Raw genomic sequence first — 22,381 nt, 5'->3', positions numbered from 1 at the left:
TTTTGATTGATTTTTTATTTAAATGCTTATTTGTTTGTATTTAAAGTAAAAATTAACCACTACATTGGATAAATGTCTTCACCATAGTCTAGATTTATCTTTGTAGAATTTAACATTCTTGTCTATAGAATGGAAGGGGGTGCCCCCTTCCTTCCCCCTTTTATCTTTGATTGGAGTCAAATCAGGAAGAGGGTCATGACATTCTTCAACTACAAAGGCAACAAACTAGGATAGTTGCCCTCTTCATATAACTTTTTAAGAATTAATTTGGAATTTCTTCTCTACAATTCATATCGGTGCTTTTCCTCATTTTTTTTGAATTGTTAACAAAATAAAGGTTATTTTAAGAAGAGTTAACAATCACATGCTATAAAATAAATCTTTGCAAAAATAACATTTTTCCTTATTGGAAGAGGTGGAGAAATTTATTGGGTAAATATGTTTTTTATATATTATAAAATTTTACAAGCGATATGTGTGCAAATACCATAAAGCAGCAAAATCAACTTTTTAATAACTTGTCGAGGGATCTATCTGTTAGAGATGGGACAAGGTCTATCCCAACTTGACTAGTCAAAGTTATTCTATGTAATAAACATACGATTTTTTTTAATTCTAAATGAACATGAGATTATTCTTAAACACTTTCTCTCACAGGGGGGTTAGTGCACATTGTAAGTGCGAAGGGAAAGTAGATTACAATGTAAAGTACTTTCCCTAGGGAAAGTGAGAGGGAATGTAAAGTATTTGTTTGTGTTAGTGTGTGCAATGAAAAGTTTAGTGTAAAATACTTGTTTGTGTTAGTGTGCATAATGTAAAGTACAGTGTAAAGTACTTGTTTGTGTTAGTATGCACAATGGAAAATGTGGTGTAAACTGCATATAGATTATTTATTAAATAAAATATTTTGATATATCTGACTTTTAGAAAATTAAATTAATATTAGTTAATACATTTCACTTACGCTACGCACTAACAGGGCCTATAAGAGATTTAATGTATAGTATTAGAATATATTAATATCCTAATTAATGAAAAACTATATTATATTACGTAATGATTATAGTTTATTATAAATTAATACAATAATTATGTACAACTAGAATAAATTATTAAAAATAAACAAATAAAAAATAACATAAGTGAATATAATAAATAAATAAATAATTTTTAAATAACATAAGATATGTTTTAACTTTAAAACCCACTAATTTAATACAATAATAAAAAATTAATATAATAAATAAATAAATATTTATCAATAACATAATATATTTTTATGTATTATTAATTAATAATATATTGTCACAAAATTTAAAACCATTGGTTTAAGTAATTATAGCAATGGAATAATTAAACCAAAATAATTTATCAAATATTTATTTTAATAATATTTTAATTATAACTATTAACAAACAGGTCAACCCCATAAACCAATCACAATTAAGACTAACCCACCTAACAGCGAGACGAGGTCCAATCACCCAATCACTGAATGGGCCCACCTTCTCTTTGATTAGTCATTGATGAGATAATTGAGTTGACTTTTGATGCCAAAAGCGAAAAAAAATATATTAAAAAATTGCATTTAATAAGTGAAGGAAAAGTTAAAAGAGCTACGAGCCGCCATGTGCTCATTCGCGGACTTTTTCTTAGTACAAGTGGAAATGACGAGGATGCCCATGATCTATTTTATTTTAAATTACGATTTTAACCTCATGGGCACATTTGATATACTATAGGGTATTCTTTTTTTGCTGATTAATTTATTTCTTAATTATTGGTAATTAAATGAGTAATCATAGATTATATATTATTTCACCATATTTTAAATAAAAATATTAATTTTAAATTAATGGCATTTTAATATATTGCCATCTAAATTTAATTTTTATATAAAATATATCACTTGATTTCTTCAAAATCGAACTTATAATTATATTGCCATCTAAATTTAATTTGAGGGCATGACCGTCATTTCATAATAGAAGGGTAAAAAGGTAAATGCATGTTATGTACCGTTGGTTAGCTTTTCTAATAACGGCTTCCAAGGAGGAATTTTGAAAAAGGGCTCAGATGAAACGTGGCATCTTGCTATTTTGAGCTAAAGTCACGTGAAAATCCGAGAGCTTGGGAAATCTCGTCCCCTTGAAATGACAAAATTGTCCTCCCTTTTAGAAAACATAGTTTACCACCAATGACGTATGTAATTTACAAAACTTTGTAAAATGACTGAATCACCCAATTCTTTCTCCTTCCAACAAACTCCTTCTCTATAATCTAAATCAATCTTATTAAAACCGAACCGGTTATTAACCCAGTCGGATGACCGATTTTGATCTAAATCAATCTTATTAAAACCGACCCAGTTATTAAACCAGTCGGATGACCGATTTTGATCTAACCAGGCTAAACTGGGTTCGACGTAGGTTGGACCAAAATGGGATACTAATTATTATATTTTTTATATCCATCGGTTTTTTATATTAATTTGAAGAAGTAATGAATCGATGTTTAGTGTTCATAAAATTTTCATTAAAATGAGATAAAAGAAAGTAGTATTTTTTTCATTAATTTGAATAATGAATGGTATTTTGGATTTTGGTGGATATAAAATTTTCAATAAAATTATCCAAAAAAAAAATTAGAGTTTTTTATAGGAATTTGAAGGAGGAATGAAGGGTATTTTCAATGTTTAATGGTTATAAAATTTTCATTAAAATAGGGGAAAAGAAAATTAAGAGTTTTATAGTAATTTGAAGGTGTAGTGAAGGGTAATTTGGGCATTTGGTAGTTATCGAATTTTCAATGAGAACCTCGAAGTATAGGAAATTAGAGATTGATGGGGGGTAAATATGTATTTCTATCCTATTATCTACTCAGTGTGCTCTATTTTTCGATGTTAGCATCATCCTCTGGCCTCCAGAGAATCTAGGGCTTTTCTTCTAGCACGACCGAATTGCAGAGGTTTAGGTTCTCGCGACGATCCGAAACCAGAGATTTTTACCTAAAACGCTGAGACTAGGGTTTCGATAGAAAAATAAAGCACTTCTTTTTAGTGTTCTTGGACATTGATTTGCCATATTTATTTATAGAACTGGAACGGGAAGGATCGAGCTTCGAGCTGAAATTTCTCCCTAGAAATCGAATTTTTTAATCGTTGGAAACTGGTGGGAGTAGACTTTCGTTTCAGCTACTCTTCACCACTTGGAGTGCTGTTTCTGGGGTTCTACTCAAAAGTGGAGAAGTAAGAGTTTGCAGGCGTTTGATATGTTCTTACTTTGTTGAAGTCAATTTTGGCTCCGGGATTTGATGGTTTTTTCTGCGGAATACACGAAGTGGGTGATTGGAGTAAACGAGTTTAGAGTGGGAATGCAAGGAATGATTGTGGAGGAAGTTGGGTGACGGGAAGGTTTCTCTGAAGTTTCACAGGTCTCTGACGCTCAAGTCTTCTTGCTGAAGTTAGCGGTTGCCGTGGTTGCATTTATACTCCGAAGCCGGGGTCCCTTTTTGTTCCGGAGGAATTATTTGTTGTCTATATGCTTCTACTGGTCGAGCCTGGTAGAGGGGATCTATAGTGGAGGAAAGATTTTTACTTTTCTGTTCGTTATCAATTCTGTGATTTTTCAGGCTCTTCTCGAACGTCTTTGAAATTCAACTAATGCAGCAGGAACGCTCGTGGCTGAGAAGATGAGTCTGGACAGTAGCAGTTTAACCCGGTGTAGGAAACACCCTTCACAGATTTTTACTGGTTTCTGCTCTTCTTGCTTAGCCGAAAGGTTAGCAAGTGTTGATTCAGTAGAGAGGAGCCCAAAACCCAGATTTGGTGACCGGCATAAGCAGGCAGAATGCTCTGTAGTCGTTCCTGAACTGCAAAGGGATTCTACTGATATCCGGGTAAGAAGAACTCTTTTGTCTCTGTTTCAATTGGATGATGGTTTGGATAGTGAGAGTTCCTCAAACATCTGTAAGCCGGAAAATTCTGTTATTAATCTTAAATCAACTGAAAACGCAAGTGAGCATAGAAACATTGAAAGGTTGTCTATCACTAATTCCACAATGAGGCTCTGTCAGGACCCCGATGCACCTCAGAGTGATAGAGTGGGTGAAACTGAAAGCAGACCTGGAGCTAACGTGTCTATGGAAACTCAGGCTTGCCGCTTAAATCTTAACACCAATAATGTAGATGCTTGCCGCTTAAATCTTAACACCAATAATGTAGATGCTTGCCGCTTAGATCTTAACACCAATAATGTAGATGTGGACAAGAGAGCTTCCATGGAGAATGAGAACTCAAAGTATAGAGGTGGATCTTTTTGGTCAGGTTCGACCTTCTCAAGGAAATTATTGAGATGCAGGTTGTTAAGTGCTTGTACAAAACATTTGATGCAGGATAAGCATTATCAGGGAGGTCTGAGTGTGAAGCAATCTGAATCAAACCAGAATTTTCGACATTCTTGTGACCAAAAGAGTTCTTGTGATTCAAGTAAGGTCCACTGGGAAGATCCACGACATTCATGGGATGGGGTCATGATGGGTAAAACATTTGCACCCACCTTTATGGGTATAGAGGAAGATCCAAATTCTTCAATATTCTACAGCAGGCGGAGTTTGCCTGAGGATGCAACAATGGATGAATCTAGGCTGTCCACTGATACGAAAGATATGTACAGAACCAGCACTGTAGCTTCTTCTGAAGAGAAGCCTGTTTCTGTTGGAAGTATGGGAGAGCCTAATGGAGAATCCCATGGTGAGGAGACACGTCAAGATCTCCCAATACCTAAGATTAGGAGGAGAAATCATGGGTGGAGTAAGGTCTGGAATAAGAATATAACCAGCCCCTTGAGGGATTTGATTCACAAACGTGACAATGTCTTGGAGAGGTCCTTATCAGAGTCTTGGCGAGAATCTCATAAGGAAAAAAATGTTGAATCTATAGGAGCAGAGAGTAGTGTGAAACTCCCTGGGAGTAATACAGGTTCTGTCAGAAGGCAACAGAGTTCAGTTAGAAGCAAAAATATTGGTACCGGTGAGATGCTGAGGTTTAAACCTGATCTTCAAAAGAAGAAGAAAGAATTCATGTTTGGTCGGAGCCAAAGTGTTCACTACTCATCACCAGGAAACTTGGACAGTGGTCTTTTGCGATTTTATTTGACACCTTTGAGGAGTAGCCGAAGGGGAACAAGGAGGAGAACATCTCAATCTTTTGCTAGAGGTATTCTCGGTTTCTGAAGATTCTGAACATATGGTAGAAGTGTTCCCTGGAGGACTGTGCGATGGGTACAGTTTCTTCTTTTTTGCGTTGATTGGTCTAGCCACTGGGCATTGGACATTAAAACTGGAAGAATGTCTTATCACTGTTCAAACTGGGAAGATTTAGGAAAGGAGAAGCTCAGCTTATGCACCACTCAACTAGGGCATAAATGTTTTTTCGTTTTTGTAAAAATACAGTTTAACTGCTTTTCTTATTTATGCAAATTGATTCAGTGAACTGTGAGAGAAAGATTTACCTTATGAAGACTTTTTGAATGTTGTAATCTTATTTGTTCAATTAATAATGGAAATGTGTACAACAGGTTCTACGTTCTGATTGCTTTTCCTCTTTGATCATGTTTTGTGTGCAAATTTCTACTTCTCCAATTTCAATTTTCATTGTGGTATGAACTCTGAACTAAATTTTTTACTTGAATATCTACTTGATTGATTCGAAGAAGCCTCCGAAGAAGGCCATCCTTCTACTTATTGTAACCTGTTCTGTCCTAAAAAGGATAGGAAGACTTTCAATCTATAGCATTTGCTGCTCACCCAGGCTGGGAAGTGGGGATTACTCTTACTTGTTGTCTCTTCTGCCAATGGATTTACTTTTCTGGGAAAAAAAACCCATTTTAGAGAGATATGAGCTGAAGATACTGCCTTCTTCAGCCACAGAATCAAGTTTTTTGTTTCAAACCATTGTTTAGGGAGACTTCCTGTGAAAGTGCATTTTTTTGTGACATTTTGGACCCTGAGATAATAAATTAGAAAGTACCCAAAATGATGCTACCAACGACCCTTCGTTCTTAGTGAACTGCAAATGAACTTTGCAAGAGGTAGATGGGACTTGATAGTTTAACTTTTTTCAGCCTTTAAGCTATTTCTGACAGCATTTAAATGGATTGATAACACTTTCAAGGAGTGCTTTGCAGTACTTAATGACTTTTCTGGATCTGCTTCTTCTACCTTGCTTGCCTTCTTTACATGAATAAATGTGATGAAGAAGCTCACAATCTTGTAACAGAGTACTAGGCTCTTGGGTTCTTTTTGGTAAGATCACCCTAAAACTAACAAATATTTGCAGGTTTAATCAACAAAGAACCTTGATCATAGGGTACAGGAAGCTTTCCAGTCAGCATATTTGGCATCCAATACGAGTTTCCCCCCCTCTTTTGGCTTTTCTAAAAGTAACTTCAAAGTATGTCTGCTGGTTCATGTTGATCAGCAGACAGCTGCTCCTTCCATATAAAACTAAGACGTATAATTAGAGGTTTTGGACAATTTCTGCCTCACTATTGCTGTCATAAAAGAATGAATTAAGTAGATTAAATCAAGTGTATAATGATCAAACAATAGGATTAGTAATTGGATAAATAAATGGAATGATATTATAAAATTCTTTTTAAAACACTCGAATCATGTTTTATATCAAACATATAAACTCAATTAAAAATTTATCGAATCATCTTTATATATGATTGAGTATTGTTAGAAGATGGGCTCTAACCTATAAGTCCAAGAGAGATGGCATGAAGATTAAGAAGAAGAAGTCTCATAAAATGGCACAAATATGTAATTAGTTAAGAAAAAATATATTTACTCATGTCTTTTCTTATATAAAGCTTGTAGTCCTAAGGGTATTATAAACATTGTAACATCTTCTCCAAAACTATAAATAGAGACCTTTCGCTTAGGGCAGAGTATCAAGTTCTCTCATCTTCTCTCAATTCGTCCAAGTTCCCTTTGCCGGCATAAGACTCTTCTCTTATATCTCTTTCCCTCTTTTCTTCTCTAGCTAAATTCTCTCTTTCCCTTTCTTCTCTTCTCTTCTTCTTCTCTTATTCTCTCACACTCTTCTTTGCTCGAGGTCCTAATCAAGAGATCCTAAATTCAACATGGTATCGGAGCAGTGAATTTAGGATCCGAATGTCAAAAGAAGATGTTCTAAAAGTTTGATGATCAAGTCATATATTGAAGGCTCTTTGAAGATGCAAACTCGTTGAGAGAAGTTGATTATCTTTATTCTATCTCTTCAGGATATGAAGTTGTTGTAATGCTCAGATAATTGTATTATTTTCAAGCCCATCTCATGGTTTTTGTGATTTTAAGATTGGATTCTTGATGCTTAAAAGAGAACTACATCGATTATATATTGTTTGTCTTATTGCCTCTTATTCATTAAAATTGGGTTGATACAAGCGATGATGGAAGTTCTTTCTTGAAGCATTACTTGATTTTTCTTTGTTTCACTATAAGCTTATGACTATGTTCTTCACAAAGCCATGCATGAGAAATTACTCAAGATTTTTCCAATGATCGGATATTAAGTTTGAAGAGGTATTATCAAGATCTTTTTCTCAAATTGAGCATGAAGAATGAACATTTTTGGTTTGTCGAGTATGAACAATAATATTTGATGATTTTTTATTTTGAGAATTAATCTCCTTTCTCTCCCTCATAATTTTAAAAAAAATTATTGGAATTTTAGAAAGATTACAAGAATCAAATTTGATCTCCTTGAGTGAAAGATTGGTTTTTTGGCAATAATACAAGAGAAAATTTTCTTATTTATATTTGGAAGTAGCTAATTTTGTGGAAGATTTTCTAAGATCATGATTTGGTGGAATATTTGTGTTGATTTTCTTAGTCAAGAAAGATATGATTATGTTTTACCGGGCCAAGAGTTTCCTTAATTAAGTGCATTAACTAATGTCAATAATTGAAGATTGAAATTGAATGATTGAACTCGAATTCTCTCTTGAGCCGAGTTGGTTCAAATTAATTGGTTTGGTTCTTATTTAGATTATGCCAATTGGTATTTGAGTTAATTGTGATATGCCTTGTAGCCTCTCTTTCCTAGGCTTTATTTGAATGAATTATTACTCACAACTTGCTTCTCATGGCTGAAGAACATATTGGAAGTAAGAATGATGTTCTTAGGATTACCACCGTACCCTTAAGAGGGTTATCTAATTACTTGAGCTAGTCAAAATTGGTTAGGAGATTCCTTATTACCTGAGACCTATTACGTCACCTAACCAAGCTAGGACCACCTATTGATGATGAAGATATCAATTACAATAAGTGGTTGAAAAATGATACCTTGGTGATTAGTTGGCTTATAAACAACATGAAGGAGCATGTAGCTAATAATGTAATCCATCTAGAGACAAGTAAATAAATCTGGTATACATGCCTCAAGCTATACTCAAACATTTAGAGTATCTAAAAGTTATATGATGTTTTACAAAGTTTGTTCAATACCAAACAAAGAGACAACTTACATGAGTACTTGGCAAGATTCAGAGGTCTCATTTTAGAGTGGAAGCTAGCTCAACCTTCCTCCACTGATGCCTCTATTAAAAAAACAAAAAAAAAACTGAGGCGTTAACAACCACTATTTGTCTAGCAAACATCAAACTTTATCTTGAGGTTGCCAAAACTCAACTCAGCTTTTTCGCTATTCTAACATATGATGATGTATGTGCCCCCTTACTCAAAATTCCAAATTCTTCTTCCACCTCTCATAATGAAGTATCATCAACCATGTACTCCGGTAATAGAGGCACATCTTCTACTAATCGAAGTCGTGGTAGATGTTAAAAGGATAGTCCCACATACATTAGTGAGTATAAAGATCTTGCATTTATTAGTTGGCATAAAAGGTTTTCCTAAGTGGCTAGTCATTTAGGATAAGGCCTTAGACCCAATTTAACATGGTATCAGAGCAAGGTTCTCATATATGGGCATCCACCCAAAATTATCCACGAGGGGGAATGTTAAAAGGATAGTCCCACATACATTAGTGAGTATAAAGATCTTGTATTTATTAGCTGGGAAAAAGATTTCCTAAGTGACTAGTCATTTTATGATAGAGCCTTCGACCCAATTTAACAGTAGAAATTATAAAAGAGATAAAGGAAGAACCACTCCATCCAGAACAGATAACCAAGGATGCAATCAATGGGAGGTCCAACCATACTATAGAAAATTATTGGAAACTCCATAAAAAGTCAAACTGGGCCACGACTAATAAACCCTCAGTCAAAAATAAAAAGGAGGACAAATGTGAATCACACCGAAGATGAGTATTTATTTTATTTAATAAATAAAATTAAATAGATAAAATTGACACCCTTAAATGTAATTTCTATTTCCTTTAATGAGTTCTCATATTCTTCTTAGAATGGATTGAGAGAAAACCTCGATGAATACATTCGAAGAGCATATTTTGAAAGAGGGGAAGAAGGTCGAAGAATAGTCAAGGTTGGGCTGCATTTATCTTTTTGTTTTTTCCTAAAAATTATTTTTTAACAAGAATACTATTTTCTTCATTGTATTTATAATAATAGTAAATTTTCAATTTTATTATTAAAATTAATGAAAATAAAAATCAACATAATATTATAATGAATGTATAAGGAGGTAATTAAGAATAAAGCAAAAAATTAATTATTTAAATAATTTAATTTAAATTTGAAGGAGAAAAATTAGATGTTTACTTATATAAGACTTAAATTAATATTAATTTTTTCTAATTTGAAATTAGTTAATCTTCTAAAATTTTCATCAATACGACCAAGATATCGACTTCAACTTTCTCTATCAATCCTCTTCACCTCCTCTGCTTCCGAATCTCGTCCTTGTACATCGTCCGAACCACATGCACACGCGGCCCCGAACACTCAACCTTGCGTTGGCTTCGCCTCCCACGTCTCCTATATGATCGACGGACGGCGACCACAGGAAGCTTCAGCACACCACAATCAATTTGGCTTTTTGCCTTTTAAATCGAGAAAGCGGCTTGATGATTGCCGTGACACGACAAGAAAGCATCAAAACCAGAAGAGCCTTTCGTTCCACCATTTTCTTTCTGCTTATCGGTGACGTCGTGGCTTTCTGCGGTTCTGCTCCCTTCGTCCCGCCAGCAAAAATCTTTCCTCTGTGACGAAATCGGAAACCCTAAAAGGGCGGAAAAGTTGGGTTCAGGTTGGTCGCAGAAGCGGCAAGGGTGCCCTCAATTTTTTGAAAGGTCAAATAATTAAAATTTCATAAATATAAACAAATTTAGGGCAAAATAGACCAATAAGACATGGCGCATGTGCCACGTACCTCACCCACCAGTGGCGTTCGCACGAGACATCCGTTTTATTTAGCTCTAACCACCACCGTAAACAAAATTACGAAACTACCCACGACTATAAGACTGTGCCAGTAATTATTGCTTTCAGTAGGCGTACCCTTGGTGCGTAATTTGCTGCGTACGGACTGAACCGGACCATGCACCATGGCCAAGAACCAACGTCTGTCTTGTCGCGTCGCTAATTAAATCAGAGTTTACCTTCTTCCACGTCTTTTGGTCTCGTCGGTTCGGAGGGTGGGAAGAAATGAAGGCGGACGGAGGCAGAGCGTCGGAGGTGCCACTCCTGAACGGGCACGGGGGGGAGTCCTACGGCGAGTACCCGCCTGTCAGAGGAATCTCCGACGCCTGGCGTCTGTTCAAGATCGAGTCATGGAGGTTATGGTCCATCGCTGTACCCATTGGCTGCAGCATCCTCTGCCTCTACGGCTTGAACTCCGCTACACAGATTTTCGTAGGTCATATCGGAAACCTCGAGCTCTCCGCGGTCGCCATCTGTCTCTCCGTCATTAACAACTTCGCGTTCGGCTTTCTGGTCATTTGCTTTCACTCTGTTCTCCATTTTTTTGTTTATCCGCATATGTTAATCGAGCTCTTTCCAGTCGGAGTTTCACTTCTTTGAGTTTCGGTTTTCTCTTTTCATGGCAAGGCTGAGGTTACTGTGACATAAGTTTTCATCTAGATTTCTCTGTGCTTCGTTTTCTGATTCATCGAGCCTTTTTTTTTTCGGATTCTCAGTTATTTAAGCTTTGTTCTTCTATTTTAATGCCGAAGATGAGATCATAGTGACATAAATTTTCGACTGGGTTTCCTTTGACAAGAAAAATTCTTCCATGTTTCTGGGGATAGAGATGATTAAAGAACAATCAAGCTTTTTAATCACTAATCACTAGCAACTCATTTCATTCTGGTCATGATTACGCCATCGAATGGTTGTTGGATTTCGTGGTCGACCATGAGGAATACTTTTCGAGATTTTCAATTGAAAGAAACTGTTGCATTTAATTCTGGAAGCTTTTCCTGCTGTATACCCGTATCCCCTGAAATTCTTAGCTTGATTTCTCTCATAACTTCTGCAAAACACTTCCGTTAATTCCTTCCTGAAACCCTTCTCGAAAATGGCTGTAGCTCGGAATGGGAAGCGCACTGGAAACACTATGCGGGCAAGCTTACGGCGCCGGACAGGTCTATATGCTGGGCGTCTACATGCAGCGTTCATGGATAATCCTGATCGTCACTTGCATCATCCTTTCCCCAATTTACATCTTCGCGACCCCAATCCTAAAGGGTCTCGGCCAAGAGGCAGAGATATCAGAGGTGGCGGGGCAGTTCGCCCTCCGGATCTTCCCGCAGCTGTTCTCCCTCGCCATCAATTTCCCCACTCAGAAGTTCCTCCAAGCTCAGAGCAAGGTCTGGGTCATGGCATGGATAGGCGTCTGCTTTCTGGGATTGCATGTGTTGCTGCTCTGGGTCTTCATCTATGTCTGTGGCTGGGGGTTGGACGGAGCTGCAGCTGCTTATGGCATTTCAAGCTGGCTGATAGCCATCGGTCAGGTGATCTATATCGTAGGCTGGTGTAAGGATGGGTGGACAGGGCTGTCATGGTTGGCACTGAAAGACATCTGGGCCTTCCTAAAGCTGTCGATTGCTTCTGCTGTTATGCTCTGTTTGGAAATTTGGTATATGATGACGCTGGTGATCCTTACCGGCCACCTTGATGATGCAGAGATTGCAGTCGGTTCTATTTCAATCTGGTAAAAATCACGAAGCTTTCTTTTTCAAACTGAGATTGTTACTTCTGCTGAATCATGGCCTTTGCATTGGTTCATCTTTGTTCATCTTCCATGTTAGGAATTAGACACCCTAATTTAATACTATCTGTGTTTTTATCTAACCTCTTTCTCACACAACTTATGATCACCAATCACCCTAATAACATCGCCCCCGGAGAAAACTAGGGTAATTGAAATGCAAGTGTGAAATTTTCAAACTACCCTTAATGAAAAAATAGTCAATATATCGTGAACTCTGTGATCCGCGTGCTGACTCTGCGTAAGACGTTAATTAGACTCTACAAATTAACATTCCACACTTTATTTATCCCTTGTTTGAACTGTGTTATGTTTCAGCATGAATGTCAATGGCTGGGAAGCTATGATATTCATTGGGCTCAATGCTGCTATAAGGTAACAAAATTATCTGCTCTCAGTTTTTTCTTTTTTTGGTTAATTTGATTTTGAGAAGAGTTTAATCTCTATGTTGTGAACTTCCTCCTCGTTTTCCATCGTGTAGTGTTCGAGTCGCGAATGAGCTGGGAGCTGGGAATCCAAGAGCAACCAAGTTCTCTGTCATCAATGTGGTTTTGACATCCCTTGTCATCGGACTGGTGTTTATGGCTGTGATTCTCATCACAAAGGATTATTTTGCTGTCATCTTTACTAGTAGCAAAAAACTGCAAGAAGCTGTTTCCCAACTTGCCGGCCTTCTTGGTGTCACCATGGTTCTCAACAGTATCCAGCCGGTGATTTCAGGTATTCATCCATTTCTTTGATTCTTCTGTAGATTTGGAAAACTCTTTGAAAACCGAATTTGTCTAAACCTTCAGTTGAAACAAGAATCACTTGAAACAGAAATGAGCAAAAAGAAGCATTTCAGTTACCCATTTCAATCTTCTAATGTAAATCAGAGTAAAATGCATTTTTCTGTTCGTGTTTGCAGGAGTTGCCATTGGAGGGGGATGGCAAGCTTTAGTAGCTTATATTAACTTGGGTTGTTACTACATTTTTGGGCTTCCCCTTGGCTTCCTTTTAGGCTACTATTTCCGTTTAGGAGCTGAGGTGAGCTTCTGTTCCTCCTCTGCATCTCTGTTTCAGAGAAACATATGTGAAATCCATTTTTTTCTCATTTCTGCTTTATGTTGATAGGGAATCTGGATTGGCATGCTCTGTGGGACTGCTCTTCAGACGTTAATTCTGTTGGGAATTATCTGGAAGACGAACTGGAACAAAGAGGTAAGAAGAAGAAACCTTCTTCTCTAACTGATTGTCACTTCAACCTTTACTGGCAGAATTCGGAAAGTTGATTAAAATCCTCGAATTGCAGGCTGCCCAAGCGACTGAAAGAGTAAAAGAATGGGGAGGAAATGCCGTGCTGGAAGAAGCACCGAAGCTAATAGTATATGGAAAGTGAAAAATTCTTGACTGCCATTTTCTCAGCGTACAAGGAAGGTTCTCGCCATTGTTTTGAACTTCTGCTTTGATGTGGATCTCGCTCGTATAAAACCAACTGATTTTGATCTCAATATCATTATTTTTTATGGAAAAAAATCTCCCATGGCGGAAATCTGTTTGAGATCATTTTTTTATGGTAAAACGATCTCTATTCTTAGTCCTTTATAAGCTCACAAGGTTCAAAAAGCCCTTCAAGGGAAGCTTTCCAGATGTTTTTTTTTTTTTTGTTATAAAAAGCCATCAAAGCAGCTCTTCAATGAAGACCAAAATCGGGACAGGTCTACGCCTGACCGCCCAACAAACACTGGCCAAAATCGTTAGCCTGGAATCCGCGCGTGTGCGCAAGAGCATGCGTGATGCTCGTGCATGCACTAACCTCCACACGCATGCGCACTGTGCACACATGACGTATAAAAATGTCGTAGAACGGGCAAGTCGCCAACACGAGCCACCGCACCTCGTGCGAGCAAGCAGCTGTGGGTCGCCTTCTTCTTCTCGCCCGTCGTAGGCTGAGCTATGACATTCCTTCTACTGGCTTCAGTGCCTTCAACTGAGCTTCGATGGCTACGGAATTGTCTCCGACCACCATAGCATCCCAAAAAAAAAAAGAAAAAAAAAGAAAAAAGAAAAAACAGAACACGAGCAAAAGAAGAAGAAACAGAAAGCAAAAACGAGAGACGGAAAAAAGAAGGAAGAAGAAAGGAGAAAAGAGAAAGAAGAAAGGAAGACGAAAGAAAAAGAGAAGAAAAACGAGGGGAGAAAGGAGGAAGGATAAAGGAGAAAACATGAAGAAGAAAAGAAAAAAAAAAGAGAGAGAAAACTTATCTGAAGATTGATAGCCTCGAGCAGCAGCACCACATTGAAGAAACTAGCAACAGATGTTATTAAGTTCGATCCACTTAAAAGTATTAGAAGTTGAATGAGAGGGAAAGTCCAAGAATCTGATTGAAGCTGGAGTTTCTATTTGAAAAGAGTCTCATGAATGTTATTTGTTTGAGTTCAAAGGCCAACTAAGATCAAATGAAGAGGAGACATCATCTAAGCACTACCTAAGTGTTACATAAGCAACAAAATAACACAGAAGGTGACACATGTTATTGCAAGAAAGTTCTACCTAAACAAAAGGGTGACACATAAGCAACATGTGCCATCCTAGGAAGACTCTACCTTAAAGAAAAGATGACATAAAGTGAAGAACAAGTATCACATCTTCATCGAGTGAAGAACAAGTTTTGCCATGTGACCCTCTCCCCATGTACAAGTACTAGTTAAGGGTAGAGGGAGAAGTTTAGGAATAGAAAAAGGTGGGGTAGTTGAACCACCGCCCCTGTTACCTTATAAATAGAGGTCCATAGTAAGCTTTTGGAAGAGAGAAGAGACATTTTGGAAGAACTTTGGGAAAAAAATTTGTGAAGAAACTCTCTTTGTCGGATTTTTGTAGCAAGTGTATCAACAAACAGTCATCTTCTCAACTACTTTGTCACCATTAAGTGGAGACTAATATCAGAACTGAAGTTAGTCGATTAAGGAACTCACAATTTGTTCGTCAAATTAAGCAAAACACAAATTGAGTTTGTGTGGATATCACGACCAAATTAGAGGTTGGACACAACACTTGGAATTTGTAATTTTCTTTTGTTCTTGTACCAATGGTCATGCCATTTTATGGACCGACTCCTTATAAAAAAATCGATAAATATGTAAGCATAAAACGGAAAATTCAGATGCAAAAGAGGTCAAAGGGATAAACATTAGTTGGGACAAGTTTAGGAATATAAAACTAGCACATGAGTCCCATCCATTACACCAACTTACCCTCCTAGTGAGCTAGTTCGGAGTTGACTCTTGGGTCTGTTTGGAACCTTAGAAAAGAAAAAATAAAATAAAATTGATCATTATTATTCCTAAAAAAATTAGTAAAAATGAGATAGTGATCAAATTCTTCTTTTTATTAAATATTTTTTAAAAATAATAATAGTCAAATTCTCATTTTCTTTTCTTTTCTTTTATTTTCCATGGGTTCCAAACCGACCCTTGGGAGTTGGCCTGTTGAACCAATTGCAAAAATCACTACTTTCAACCAATAGAGGAGAGATCTGTCACCATTCATTATCATGACTTTCCTTTACATTGTAAAAGAGGGATAAATGTGGGTAATTAAAACCATTACTAAGATATTAGTAAGCACCATGTTTATGAGGATATTCCTTGAATAGGAATTAAAGCTAGAATCATTAAAGAATCATTAAAAAGTTAGAACACATATCATATCATTTTAAAATTATTTATTTTATTATTTTTATTATTTTATTTATAAATATTAGGTTTTTGTTTGATAATTTATCTTTGAAAACTCTTTAATTTATACATTAAATAAAAATTCTTGTATTTAAATTATATTTGAATTTAATTATAATAATTTGACGTATAAAACTTAGATTTAAAATTGATTTTTCTATCTTATTAAGGCAAAATTTTGTCCATCCAACTTGCATAAAAGAATTTAATTTTTATTATTTTTATTATTTTTATTGGCTCAAGCACTCCTCAAGGAAAAAAAAAAAGCTGATTTAAAAAATTCATTCTCTGTACTCTGTACTCTGTGCTTCTGTGCATCCGACGATCTTTCCCTCCTCTCATTTTTCGATCAGATCGGTCTTGGACTTTGGAGGCGAAGAGGTGCCTCTGTCTCCTCTGCATCGCTATCTTAATGCAAAGCTCGAAAGCTGTGGACGGTAATTTTTTTTTTTTTTTCGTAAACCCTAATTTGGTGTTTTGTATTTCTGACGGTGGAAGTGTACCCCGCTGTTTTTTTTTTTTATTTTTTTATTTCTCATGTATGTTCTATCACCTTTCTAACTGATTTTAAGTGAATCAGCTGAAAGAAATTGGAAAGTCTCCATTACCGATCTCTATAGAACTTCCCTATTTTTCATTTAATTTTCTTCTCTTATTCTATGATGCTTTCTTCATCTCCCTTCTTTTCCTTGAGAGATTAGGGAACCCGATGGAAGAAAACCCAGCTCACTTTCATTCTGTAATATTAATCAGAAAGTCTGATTCTTACAAATCTGAAATTCGTATAGTTCTTTCTTGAAAATTAGAGAAAAGTTGGAGGCTTGAATTTCAAGTTGAATCCTTTTATGTTAGATATCTAATTTAATTTCTTTTACTGTGTTTTCCTCTAATATTAATATCGGTACTATCTTTGATCTTTTGCAGATTGTTGTGTTTGTATTATTGTATAGCACATGTTTGTTAATTCGTGCAGCAGAATATGTATCGATTTTTATTTCTTTTTACTCTCTAACCTCTACTTTGCTTTCAACTTCTCTATGTCTAAGCACTTCAAAACAATAAACAAGTTATTTATTTATTATTTTGCATTGGTTGTGCTAGAGATGGTTTTCATGGGTTAAATGCACGGGTTACACATATGTCTTCTGTTTTACTCTCTATTGCCTTCAGATACAATTCATGATTGAAATTTATATGTTTTGGAATTATATAGTCTTGCGTGGTTATCCAAGTATAAGACCCTTTTTCATGATTTTTTTATTGTATTTACCATCGGATTAATTTTGAAGTGACCTCTAAAATTAAATTCCTATATGGTTTGAGTAAAATTATATTAGATATTACAGGATTTTTCATGTAGACGTGATAACGTTTTTACAGGGCTAATATAAGTTCACTACTTTGTTTTTTCATAACTCTATTTATGATGGTTGGAATTTGCTTATCCATCTAATTCTCATTATTTAAATTTGTTTATTCTGAATTATAATTTGTCCCTTTTCTGGTGAATTTATAGAAACTGGTGATTGGCTTTCCAAGTTCTTTTTTTAACTTTTCAATAAAATTTCCTTCTTGCTTCACATAATTTTTGAAAGAAAATAGCATTGATTTTCAAATGTAACTTTTTTATATTAGCTTAGTGTTGTATTAGTTTTATATAAAGGAAGCTCTTTTGAATTGTATTGTTCTATTTCTATATGTTTAAATTTTATTTTATTTTTTGTTACTATAACTTCCTTGTCAATATCTTTATATATGATTTATTTTAAACTTTTATTTGTGTATGGTCTTATGGTGATTGCAGGGCAAAACTTAAGACAATCAACTCTACTACTCTTAAGACAGGTATATTCTATGTCATGTTATTTAAGGTGCTTTTCATCAGGGGTGGCATCGAGTCGAGCCAAGCTCGAACCTGCATATGTTTGAGCTTGGCTTGATCTGAATACTTCAATCTCGAGCTCAGCCTCGAGCCTAAAATTGGAATTGAGCTCGAGCTCGAGCTGGGTTCGAGCTTCAACCTATATTTAAAACTTCAAAAGTTACAAAAATTACAAAAATAAATAAAGAGAATATTGTGATGACCTTGGTACCATTGAACTGCAAGGTATCACAGAGGAGTCCAAGACTTTGCAATGGATCATACTATATATAATAACCAGCTTAATAGACCCAAAAGAAAGAGCAAACACCTCCATCAATAGTGTTTATTCCATTAGCAAACAACAACATTAGATGTTAAGGGACCCAAAAAGGCTGAACGATCGATCATCTTTGAGGTTTGAGGTAAATAAGAGCAACTATAAACCAACTAAAGAGGGAATTGACGAGAGCAATTAAAGGGTATTTTCGTAAAAAAAATTGTGCTAACGAGTTGGCTCACGAGCTAACAAGCTGAGTTTGGCTTGTTATACTTAACGAGCCTTATTTCAAATTTGAGTTCGAGCTGAGCTCAAGTAAAAATTGAACTAAGCCGAGCTCAAACAGTTTGCTAGTTGGTTTGGCTTGGTGCTATACCTACTTTTCATTATGTGTGGAGTGTATCTCCCCCTTCTCTTCTTCTTCTTTTTCTCTTTTTTTTTTTTTTTTTGGAAAAATGGTGATTGCTTTTATTTTAGAGAATAGTACAAAGTACATGTTACTAGGGAACATAGTCCCTTGATTAGAGCAGGTAAAAGTCCCCAACGGCAAGATGTCCTCAAGAAACATCTTTAGTTAATTGATCTTATAGGCTATTAACTTCAGGAAGAATATGCTTGAAGGCAATAGACAGCGAGGTAGCAATATCTGCTATTTCATCATAAATATTATTACCTAATTGTGGGGGCAATTAACTTCTTGATACTCTAGACCTGACATTTACTGAATCACCTTTACTTAGCAAAGGAGTTAAGAACTTCCCCTACTAAGAACACTATGAGGAGAAATGGAACTATGAACTATGATGGTCTCTAGGGGACTGGGTTCCCCAACATGCTGCCAGAGGGGAGAGAGAGGAGGTTGGGGGGTGGGGGTGGGTTGTTGATTGTTGAGTTGATCTATGATATATGCATTCCTGTAGATACTCTTGCCTGTGTCTTGTTCTAAAAAGGTCTCCCTGAATAAGTGCCAAGTGGGGTTTATACAGAGTTCCATTCAAGAAAAGCCTTCTCCCTCGTGTTGTCGTGTTCTGTGCTTCAGGGCATCCAACGCTCTTTCTTTTCTGTCTTCAAATCAATTTTGGTGATGGAGAGGTGCCTCTTTTTCCTCTCATCACTATCTTGCTGCAAAGCTCAGACTGTTGATGGTAAGAGTTTTTTATTTGTGAAATTTAATTAGATGTTTTGTATTTCTGTAGGTGGAAGTGTGCCCTGGTGTTTTTTTAACCTTTATGCTTCTGGCCGTTCAACTCACTTTCCCCCGCCTCTTCTGTTTACGGTCTGTTTTGGAAGAAAAATGCAGTTTGCTTTGAGGTATATGGCAGATTTAGGTTAGGAGACTTCGATTTTGTTTTTGAATTTTTTTCTGTGAAGTATGAAATAAGACTGGTTGTTAGGGAGTGAACAAATCTTCTTCAATTGATTTTTCAGTTGTTTGTCCTATGGAGGTGGTTTTGCAAAAGCAATGACTGGGTTGTGGATTCCGACCATGAGATTGAGAGCAATTAATGTAATATGTCAGATTTATTTGTTGGATGGGCTTCGTTGCTAGTAAAAGCAAAAGACTAGTGCCCTAAAACCAAGTCTCTATATCTACCGATCCTGTTTCTTCTTCTCTGTAGCTGTGTAAAAATGGTATGCTCTCTTTCTCTTCTTTCTTTTTTACTCTTTTCTTCATTTTCCATTTTTTCCTTCCATATGTTACATACTATCTTATTTTAATTATCTTCTCAGCTTTTTCTTGTTTCAATCTCATCTTATTGCTTCTCTCTTATCTTCCTTCTCTCCTATTTTTCATTTTGCCCCTCATACTTTCCACTCTTTTTCCTAAATCAAAGATTAACAAACTTTCTTGTCTATGAATTCCCCTGCTCAAACTTGAGTTTTTCCTCTTTTTGACTCAAGCAAGTGAACCAGGACTCAGACGAGTCTTGCATCTGACTGATTTTTGCCAAACCTTGGCCAGGTTTTGTAACTGATCCAGGTTCACTTGGTCAAGTTACAGGTCAACTCGTCAAGTTTTTCAAATTATGCTTGAATGTGATTGTTTCAATAATTTTTTATCACAAAAAAATTTCCAGTTTTTTTTTTCCCAACAAATGAATGCTTTTATTAAAATATTTCAGAAAAAGCAGAGGATGCATCCATCTATTTGTGAAGATTATGTTGGATCAGATCAAAAGGGGATAAGGTGCAGCTTAACGCTCCTTTCATCACAAATGGCTCCATCATCTGCTTCTTGTTCCAATAAACCAATGGACTCTGAAGGTGATTCAGAGAAGACTTTGTTACCATACAGTGTAAGGCCTGCCAAACGAGTACTAAGAACTTATGCTACCCTTAATAGGGAAACAGTGGTTGGTCTCTTCTGCAAAGATCAGCTACAAAAGCGGGTTCCAATTGGCCCATTCTTCCAAGTTAAAGTTCCTACTTGGACAGGCCCCACAGCCTGTACATCTGATGACATAAAATGGTTAGGCATTCAGCACTGGCCCCTTGAGGTGAACCAACACAATACTTCGGTTGATCGTGAGGTTATTGGGAAAGGCAGACCTAATTCTTGTGGTTGCAGACTTCCAGGTTCTGTGGAATGTGTTAGGTTTCATGTGGCAGAGAGAAGAATCCTTCTGAATCGTGAGCTGGGCCCAGCCTTCTACCATTGGAAGTTTCACTGTATGGGAGAAGAAGTTTCACTCTCTTGGACAGATGATGAGGAGAAAAGATTTAAGACTATAGTGCAATTAAACCCCCCATCTCTAGAAAGGAGCTTCTGGGAACCTATTCATAGAAGTTTTCCTTCTAAAAGTACACAAAGCCTTGTGAACTATTACTTCAATGTGTTTCTCCTCCGGAGAAGAAGTTATCAGAACAGAGTTACTCCAAATAACATTGATAGTGATGATGACGAATCAGAGTTTGGATTTTTAGGCGGCAGTTTTGGTCATGAGATGATGAAGGCTTATGACAATGGTATTTCACTGTGCTCTCAGAACAGGCAGTGTCAGTATCCTGGGGACTCTGTAGATCTGGACCCAGAAGAAGACAAGGAATTAAGTGTAGTCGGAAACTAAATTCCTTAGGATCATATTACTTAAAGAAAGGTTTTTGGACAAGAGAAAGAAAAGGAGTGAAAATGGAGAGTACAAAACCTTCTTTTAATCTTCTCAATATCTTCAATCGGCATTGACAATTTTCAAGGAGGTTGTTCATTGTCATATTTTTCCAGAGATGGGTTCTGGTACAACTGTTGTACAATACCTTTACAATGAAAATTGCAGAGGTGAGGGCAGTCTTCGTTGTGGAGCACCTTGCCTTGCAAGCATGAGTTTCAGTTTTTAATTGTACTTCAAGCTCAAGTATCAGTTTTGCTTGCTTCCCTTTGAGAGATCGGCTGTCAGAATTTGTGGTTCGAAAGTGAAAGTAAAATTGCCCGGATCAGTCATGGGTACAGTTGCTTTCTGTTTTCCTTCTTTTTCCTTTTCACTTCTATTACTAGGTAAAGAAACTATTGGCGTTGAGCCAAATCCAGTTACATGAAGAAGATAAGTGACATATTGAACAATGAATTTGTTGTATTAGTCAACTGAAGTTCCAATCAACCTTGCATCGGATGAAGATAGAAGCTACATGCCGAGCTCTTTTCCAATAAAGGTGCAGTTGGATCCGAATTTTTTATTTCTTTATTGCACCTTTTAATTGACCCAGGACAAGCTCTCCTGTCAACATGATGCCAGAAGTTGGCGTTCCTCAGCATTGATCGCATTGATCGAGATTTCCGTGCGATGTTGAGGTTTTTGCATGTTTGGCCCTGCCCATTGTTGACAATGTTTTTAGGTCTCGATGCAGTATTAGTGCACATAATGTCAATGGAGGAGATATGTTGTGGCTACGCCCTATCAAAAAGGTTTCTTCACTTCAAGATTTGCCTACAGTTTGGGACCCATATTGTCCCCCGAGCCTAAGCATATTTACAAGTTATTTGGGTCTTTCCAAACTTGGGCAACATGTGTCTTATGGCTGAGAAGGCAAACCCTGGTTTATACTTGAAATGAGTTTATGAAGAGACTGCTGTGGTGTTTTTGAGCACCTTTTTTGAATTTTTTTTTAGAAGACCTGTGAAGGCCTTTGTGGAAGAATGCTGCTCAAACTATGGATTGAGAAGATTTTGTACGAGATCCCATTGAGAGATTCTTATTTGTTGTATCGTTGATGGAGAAGCTTGGCGGATGACATCTGGTCTTCTCAGTTGTTTAACTTGGTAAGACATTTTGCATAACAGAGTTATCCAAGGTTGGGCTTGGCCAAGTTTGAGGGGTGTGGTT

At 36.5% G+C, this 22,381-nt stretch overlaps 3 protein-coding genes across 5 annotated transcripts; all 3 read left to right on the top strand.

Annotated features, from left to right (window-relative positions):
* The first annotated feature begins 2,958 nt into the window (after nt 1–2,958).
* Nucleotides 2,959–5,551, top strand: LOC137944300 (protein OCTOPUS-like). 2 transcript variants are annotated; one of them, XM_068789946.1, is made up of 2 exons: nt 2,959–3,897; nt 4,393–5,551. In XM_068789946.1, the coding sequence occupies exons 1-2, from the start codon at nt 3,691–3,693 to the stop codon at nt 5,230–5,232; spliced, it is 1,047 nt and encodes a 348-aa protein (XP_068646047.1). In that variant the 5' UTR covers nt 2,959–3,690; the 3' UTR covers nt 5,233–5,551. The 2 variants fall into 2 exon arrangements, with proteins under 2 accessions (XP_068646047.1, XP_068646044.1); XM_068789943.1 differs by having other exon boundaries at nt 2,959–5,551.
* A 5,079-nt stretch (nt 5,552–10,630) lies between these two features.
* LOC137944094 (protein DETOXIFICATION 35-like) lies at nt 10,631–13,807 on the top strand. The gene is made up of 7 exons (XM_068789617.1): nt 10,631–10,928; nt 11,522–12,147; nt 12,523–12,579; nt 12,686–12,924; nt 13,112–13,230; nt 13,318–13,404; nt 13,496–13,807. The coding sequence occupies exons 1-7, from the start codon at nt 10,641–10,643 to the stop codon at nt 13,580–13,582; spliced, it is 1,503 nt and encodes a 500-aa protein (XP_068645718.1). The 5' UTR covers nt 10,631–10,640; the 3' UTR covers nt 13,583–13,807.
* A 2,446-nt stretch (nt 13,808–16,253) lies between these two features.
* Nucleotides 16,254–22,381, top strand: LOC137944096 (AT-rich interactive domain-containing protein 2-like). Of its 2 annotated transcripts, none has more exons than XM_068789618.1 (5): nt 16,254–16,358; nt 17,726–17,766; nt 19,259–19,373; nt 19,491–19,694; nt 20,186–22,381. In XM_068789618.1, the coding sequence occupies exons 4-5, from the start codon at nt 19,692–19,694 to the stop codon at nt 21,128–21,130; spliced, it is 948 nt and encodes a 315-aa protein (XP_068645719.1). In that variant the 5' UTR covers nt 16,254–16,358; nt 17,726–17,766; nt 19,259–19,373; nt 19,491–19,691; the 3' UTR covers nt 21,131–22,381. The 2 variants fall into 2 exon arrangements, with proteins under 2 accessions (XP_068645719.1, XP_068645720.1); XM_068789619.1 differs by having other exon boundaries at nt 19,259–19,390.

The sequence above is a fragment of the Aristolochia californica genome, unplaced genomic scaffold (genome assembly GCF_029961685.1).
Source record: "Aristolochia californica isolate CCGP_79_NKW_82.1479 unplaced genomic scaffold, dmAriCali1.0.hap1 SCAF_11, whole genome shotgun sequence".
Lineage (NCBI taxonomy): Eukaryota > Viridiplantae > Streptophyta > Magnoliopsida > Piperales > Aristolochiaceae > Aristolochia > Aristolochia californica.
Note: the sequence above shows the minus strand (reverse complement) of the source record. Positions and strands in the feature narration are given on the sequence as shown.